General features: G+C 53.3%; 1 protein-coding gene across 1 annotated transcript in view; it reads left to right on the top strand.

Moving 5' to 3' along the window:
- The first annotated feature begins 1,176 nt into the window (after positions 1-1,176).
- Positions 1,177-7,333, top strand: part of BMP6 (bone morphogenetic protein 6) — a 145,121-nt gene continuing 138,964 nt past the window's right edge. Inside the window, exon 1 of the mRNA XM_030881473.3 lies at positions 1,177-1,783. Coding sequence (XP_030737333.1) covers positions 1,177-1,783 — 607 coding nt within the window. The remainder of the gene's footprint in view (positions 1,784-7,333) is intronic.

Here is a 7,333-nt window from a genome sequence, read left to right as displayed (position 1 = left end):
TTAGTTAAGGCATCAATTTAGGCCTTTTATGGGATCGTGAAAGGGAAAGGTTCCCATCGGGGTGTTGATCAGATCATTCTTCCTAGCAGTGACCTCTTTGCCGTTGCCACCTCGCCACTCCTCGGGTGCCTCCGAGAATTCTCTGTACTTGAAACCTACGCGCGGCGGAGGCGATGCCTCCCGGGAGGGGGAGGGTGAAAGAAGGGGGCGGGCCTATTTAAATACAGGCGAGACGCGCCTCTTCATTGGCCGCCAGCCTGTCCGTTACCAGGAGGGCGGGGAGACCCGGGGGCTGGAGTGCGGTACCTGAGCGAGACGCGCACCAGAAAGCCCACGTTGGCCGCTGCGGAGAGCGCGGCTCCGAGAGGCGGGAGCCTGCGAATTCCGGCGCCGACGCCGCCGCTCCGCGCAAGGGTCCACTTCCCTCCCATCCCTTCTGCGAGCGGGGTTTGCAGGGCAGCCGAACGAGCACGGAACGGAAAGCAAGAGCCTCACCGCCTCCGCTTGGGGAGTGGAACGGCGCGCCGAGATCTTGAGGGGGAGCGACAGTGCCGTGCCCGAGGGCGGAGGGGGCGCGGAGTTTGTGAGAGGGAGAAGGAAGTGTAAGCCTCGCGGAGAAGGTGGGCATCTTGGGACGCCTAGTCCGCCACGGCCGGGGCCCTGCGGCGGGGTGAACTTCACGGCGGCCGTGCAAGCCGGCGAGAGGCGTGCGCGGGGATGATGCCCGGCATCCTCCCCAGCTGGTGAGCGGCCCCACCGTCCGTCCAGCCGCCCCGGAGGGCGCAAGGCAGCGCACGTGCGCGGGCAGCCAGACCTCGGAGAGACTGCGCCGTGACCCGCCCAGGAGCCAGGGCGCCGGCTGCCGCGCGGCCCCGACTCGGACGCACCTGGCCTGGAGCTTGCGCCTCCGGGGACCTGCACGGAAGCGTGGGGCTCCCCCCCTGCCCCTCCAGCGGCCCTCCCGGTGATCGCCCCCTCCTCCTCCCCTCCAGCCTGGGCAACTGCGGGCACCCCAGACGAACATGAGAGATACGGACTGAGGGCCAGGAAGGGGAAGCGAGCCCGCCGAGAGGTGGCGGGGCTCTTCACGCCCAAGGGCCACCGCGGCCGCGCTCCGGCCTCGCTCCGCCGCTCCACGCCTCGCGGGGCCCGCGGGGCCAGCCCGGCTCGGCGGGGATGCTGGGGCGGAGGGCGCCGTGGCTGTGCTGGTGGTGGGGACTGCTCTGCGGCTGCTGCGGGCCCCCGCCCCTGCCCGCCGCCGGGGGCGCGCTGCTGGGGGACGGCGGGCGCCCCGGCCCCGCGGAGCAGCCGCCGCCGCCGCCGCAGACCTCCTCCTCGGGCTTCCTCTACCGGAGGCTCAAGACGCACGAGAAGCGGGAGATGCAGAAGGAGATCCTCGCCGTGCTGGGCCTCCCGCACCGGCCCCGGCCCCTGCACGGCCTCCAGCAGCCGCAGCCCCCTGCGCTCCCACCGCCCCCGCCGCCGCCGCAGCAGCCTCGCGGGGAGCCCCCGCCCGGGCGGCTGAAATCTGCGCCCCTCTTCATGCTGGACCTGTACAACGTCCTGTCCGCCGCCGACGACGAGGACGGGGCTTCCGACGAGGAGAGGCGGCAGCCCGGGCCGCGAGGAGGGGCCGGCTCGTCCCAGACCCGGCAGGCGGCCCTCGGCAGCAGGAGCGTCCTGGCCCCCGGACCCGGCGGCGGCGGCGCGTCTCCACTGACCAGCGCGCAGGACAGCGCCTTCCTCAACGACGCCGACATGGTCATGAGCTTCGTGAACCTGGGTGAGGATCTGGGGGAGCGTAGCGACCGGCATCATTCCCCCCCCGTCCCCCCTTTCCAGTCTCCCGGGCCCGGGGAGGGGAGTGAGAGGGTGGAGGAGCCCCTGGCGCTGGGGAGCCGGGCTGGCGCGGCGGGGACGCGGGGACGGGCCGGTTGCCCTCCCGCCACCTGCGCGGCCGGGGGCGGCACGTGCACTCCCCTCGCCGGGGTTGAGCGCTGCGGCGGCGGGCGGGCTGGGACGCTGGGTCCCGAGAGCGGCGCTGGCTGGCGCGTCTCCGTGAGCTGCCGGAGCACAGTCCGCGCTTTTCCCGTTGGTGCCCGGCTCGGGCCACGCCAGCCCGACTGTGGCAGCGAAGTCCGGCCCGAGTGGAGCCAGCTGGGAAGGAGAAAGCTCTTCAGCACTTTCTCCTCCTGTTTTGGTTCTGCATCCTTAACGCTCTGAGTGCCAGTTTTCCCACCGGGACTCTGGAGACTCCGAGAGCAGCTGAGAACTCTGGAAACTTGACATGATTGCGTTTAGTGGTATTCACGGAATTGGGGGAGGAGGGATGCAGGAGGAGGTCCCGAAAGGACCGCGGAAGGCGCGCCAGTCCCGGCCAGGCGGGGCTTGCGCGGGTTTGGGGCCCGACCCCGAGCCCAGTTGGGGTCACCCGCCCAGTGCCTTCGCTCACATGCCTTTGGCCAGTGCCCCAGAAGGCCGAACTTTTGATCAGTGAGGCTCCAACTGCACGGGCAGGGAAAGGGTGCGGGTTGGGGGCCGGGGTTGGGCCCTGAGCTGGTCTGAACCGGTTGCCAGGCAACAGAATGGAAATTCAAGGGCGGCTAAATCGGGCTCAGCCACAAATGTTCTGTGGCAAACCCGGACGGAGTCACAGAGCCTTTACCGCCTTGAGTTTTCTCATCTGTTAATGAGAACGGTGTAAGGAAGACTTTTTCCAGAATCAGTGCCTCCGGTCTGTGCTACTCTTCATTCATAAACTGACTCAGCTTAGCGTAGACAAAGCGATGTAGGGGACGCGTTCTCTGCGGGGAGAAACGGGGCGCAGTAGCCACGCCCCAAGTGGGCGCAGCCGCGCGGTGGGGAGGGTCTCCGCGGACTTCCTTTCCGCTGCGAGACGCGTGGCTCTGGCCGGGCCCCAAAGTGGGTTAGCAGATACTTAGCAAAGTAGCACCCACGTCTCCAAGCCACGTCGAAGACGTCCGTCTTTTAAGGACATTATTTACTTGAATGATTCCCATGTAAAAACTTGAAGCGAATCTTTTACAAGTATGTCTAGGAGATGATTCTCAACTCCGGTGAGCGTTGGGGGAAGGAAGGAGAAGTGGGGCTGAGGGACGAGGTCTGGGAGGATATAGAGCAGGACGATTGACATCCAGGTGGTGCAGAAATCCTCCTGGGAGACTCATGGCACAGGGAGTGGAGTCTCCAGGCCGGCCAGTCTTGCTTCTTGCAGTGCCAGGGTTTCTGATTGGACAGGAAATGTCACAGTGTGTTGGGACAGAATCCAGGGTTGAGCCACCTCCAAGAAGTATTCTAAGGAAATTCTCATGCCAGTCAGTAAAGTTTGGGGGGTGGGGAGCGTGGGCGGGAGGAGAGGGACCAGTGCTTTTCCTTATTCTAACATTTCTGCTGCTCCTGGCTTAGTAAATTCCACCCATCGCTGCCCTCCCCCAAGTTTCCCCACAGCCTTGGGGAAATGTGTTACTGCCTTTCGGGGGTAGAGTCCCAACCTGAACAAAGTGGGGAGAATGGCACTCCTGGCTCCTCCAGGGACAATCATATTATAGTCTCCAGAAAACGGTCCCTAGGCTTTACAACAGGGTTCTCGACCTTGACTGACCATTAGCATCACCTGGGGCACGGAAAGAAGTAAGATGCTGGGCTTCTCCTTAGAGCAGTTAAGTCAGAATCTTAAGCTGGTGAGTTTCTGGCTTTTTTTTTTTTTTTGCCTTAGGTTTTTCTAATGTGTTGCCGTGGTCAAGAAACACTGGTGTGGGAGAACCTGATGTCTGAAGGAAATCAGAGCATCCCAGAAAGCAATTAAGAGCAATGCTTCCTATGTCAGTGGCTCCCAAACATTGCTATACATGAGAATTACCTGGGGGCTTTTGAAGTCCAGATGCCCAGGTGGTACCCGTATCAGTAGTTAACGTGTGAGGTGGAAGCCAGGTATCAGCGTTTTTAAAGATTCCCCAGGTGATTCCAGTGGTGTTTGGGAACCGCTGGTGTTTGAAATTGTGAGAATTAGCTTGAGTAAAGTATGGTGACATTTACTGTGTTTAGTGACCTCCAAATTCTCCCCACTCCTTGCTTTTCTGACCTTTCCGGGTCTACAGGTGGGCACTGCTCCTGAGTCGCACTGCTTGAGGCTAGTTGTCAACTAATCCTGCTAAAGCGATGGTTTAACCTAGTATCTCGTTAGGGATATTTTCATTTTTCAGAAAGATTTGTAAAGATTCAAAAGAACAGCACTGAAAAATGCCAAGAGAACTCAACAGTAGGGTCATTTCAGGCCCGGGACAGGCTGATATGGAAGGAGAAAGATTGCTGGGTAGGGGATTCTGTCCCATGCCCCTCCTATCATACCACTGGGCTTTCTGACTGCAAGTTATAAATATCTGTAGGTCCAATCCTGGACTCCACATGGGTGATTAGAGGAGACAGTCACTTCCAGGTAAGTAGAATCCAAGTCACAAGCTATGCCACCTGTCAGCGAAGCAGTCCATTTAATCTTAATCCATTTAGCAGTAGGAAAGGGGGATTTCATAATGAGAGGCTAAAAATGTGATAAAATCTGATTATCATAGCTCTGAGCATAAGGACAGTTCATTTGAAGGAAGTAATTGCTTAGCAATGTGGATTCTCTAAATACGGACGCTGGGAGAATTCCACAGGTTTCTTACTCTGTCTCAATGGCGTGTTAGCTACGGCTTTACATGACTCTAAAAACCTATAGAAAGAGGCTACAGCATGGGTTTTAAAGTATTCTTGTATCTACTGAGTTAGGTAAGTTACAGACTGAAATAAGGGAATATGTTACATAGTTGTAAACATCCTTCTTCCCTGGGACGGGGGAGTAACTTACTCATGAAATACATTGAAAATGCTTTGAGCCTTGTCCGTCAGAGTGGTTATGAGGAAGTATGAATCAACAGGATACATTTCTCTTGCATATCCCAAAGGCTGGTCATTTGACTGGCCCACTGCTGTTTATGTTGACGGTTTTAGACCCTCTCTGGGTGAGTGGTCTGGGGATGTGTAACCTCCTTTGTCCTAACCGGCTGGTGTGCAGAGTGCCCGCTGGGCAAGCTTGGTGCACTCGTGAACCTGCATTCAATGTGGGCCACACATGCCATTTTCTACTTGTTTTCTAATGCTAAAAAGTGTCTTGGCAGCCTGATACGCAAGCCTGCCTATTTGGTGACCTTGGAGAAATATCCTGAAATAGCTCAGGTCTTAGCTTAAAATTCACCTTTGTAGAAGCAGCCTTCTCTCACCACTCCATAGAAACTGGCCCTGCTCTCACCCTCACCCACTTATGTACCATCACTGCACCCTGTTGATTTCCTTGGTTGCACTTATCACAAGGAGTATTTTTTTTCTTTTAAAATTTGCTTACTCATTTGTTTGTCACCCCTCTAGGATGTCAGCCTCGAAAAGCAACCAGGCTTATCCACTGTTGTAACTTAAGTTCCTAACATAATGCCGAGTGTACAGAAGGTGCTTAATCAAGATTGAATGAATGAAAGTAGACACATTCATTCACAATTCATATTTCACTAACCTGGAAGGGTATATCTGATGTTTTATTTAGATCATTTACAAATGGTATACCTGATTTTTATTAAGTAAAACATTTGAGGTAAGTGAAGACATTTAGGACATTGAGATTCATGATATCTGGATGTATATATCATGCTTTATGAATATACCCCTTTATTAGTTACCCATATGTATATTAATTTGTAATACGCATTACATTTGAGAGTAGTGCGAAGGTTTCATTAAATCTCTGCATTTCAGACTTCATTTATTTTAAATTAATGAGGTGTTGATCTGCAGATGGTAGGATACAATGAAATAAAACACTCAAGCTATGGTCAGAAAAAGGAATCAGCGTGTGTTAGTACAAGTAACAAGAAACTTATTGTACTGAAAATACTGGCAATCTTCTGAACAAAATTACTCTCGGGAAACAATTTGTAGAAGAAAAATGGAATACTCCCTCCTTGGATTTGTAACTAGATACACTGTATTGTCTTTTTCTCACAGGATCAGTGGTCCTATTTTTCATTTAAGCTGCCTGTACTTAGGAAGATTTTTGTTAGCAGAAAAGAAACCTGTGCCTGCAAGCTATTCACAGCAAAAATAGTTTGGAGAATTTGGTTGCAATTGTGTGGCTCAGAGAAGGAGTAGATAGTCTCCTGAAGAGATTTCAAATAGTAAATGTGAGATTCAGTGGTATTTCAACAAAAAAAGTTGTACAAAGTGTTCTTCAACTCGGATCAAAGGGCAAGCAGATATCATTGTTTAGACCTTGGATGGTGTTTCCTCTGCTTGTCCTTCTAAGAATGGGTAGAAATCCTTTTGAAATGTGCTGAATCATTCTTGGTTCCTTTACTTGAGAGCTTACCTCTGATTAGCATGGAGGAAGGATTCCTAGTGATATAAACATCTGTGTAAGTGAAAAAAACCCAAAGTTCAGCACTTTCTTCAGCATGTAATTGTTTCATCACTGTGTCTTCAGAGTTTAGCTACTTTAAATGTTGGGTTTCACATCAGTATTTTCCTTGGATACGGCAGTGGGAGGGTGAATACTGGATATCGAAGGTAGGACAGCAAACTCTCAGATAACCAACTGCTCTCTCATCTTTGCCTCTCCCTCATCTGTTTATGAAGCTGAGTTAGGAAAGGAAAGCAAAGCAAAGCGAATACAATTTCTTGGGTAATTAACCAGCTTTGTGTAATTTTTTTCTCAAGTCAGTCCTCTAATGTTTCCCATTCTGTATTTAAAAATGAATTATTCCATGGAATGCTCTTCTTTCCTTAATATAAAGCCTTTGCAGTTTTCTTTTTCTTTTCAATCCTCTCCCTTTTGGGTTTCCCTCCCATGTACATCACCACAGTGCGGTAAGTAGGGTTCCCTGTGCTGCACAGTATGCTCCCCTCAGTTGTCCGTTTTATACATAGCATCAATAGTGTGTATATGTAATCCCAATGTCCCAGTTCCTCCCACCCCACCCCTTGCAGTTTTCTCTTAACTTTTCCATTTGGAGCCTTATTCTGAATAAGGACAAGCCTCTCCTCTTGTCTGAATTTGTCACATCACCACCTTCGGCCCCTCCAGCAGTAGGAAGGAAAGTAGGCAGTATTTTAATCGGATCATTGCATTCCTGACTAGACTAAGCTTCCGTAAGTATCTGAGTGAAAGGGGTAGAAACCAACATAGATACTTCCTAAGATGTGAGTCCTTTGCAGAATCCCATGAGTGTAAACAGCTGTGTTCCATTAACCTTTCTCCCCGACCCTCCCCAGGCCATTACCCTACCCT

The sequence above is a fragment of the Globicephala melas genome, chromosome 11, assembly GCF_963455315.2.
Source record: "Globicephala melas chromosome 11, mGloMel1.2, whole genome shotgun sequence".
Taxonomy (NCBI): Eukaryota; Metazoa; Chordata; class Mammalia; order Artiodactyla; family Delphinidae; genus Globicephala; species Globicephala melas.
Note: the sequence above shows the minus strand (reverse complement) of the source record. Positions and strands in the feature narration are given on the sequence as shown.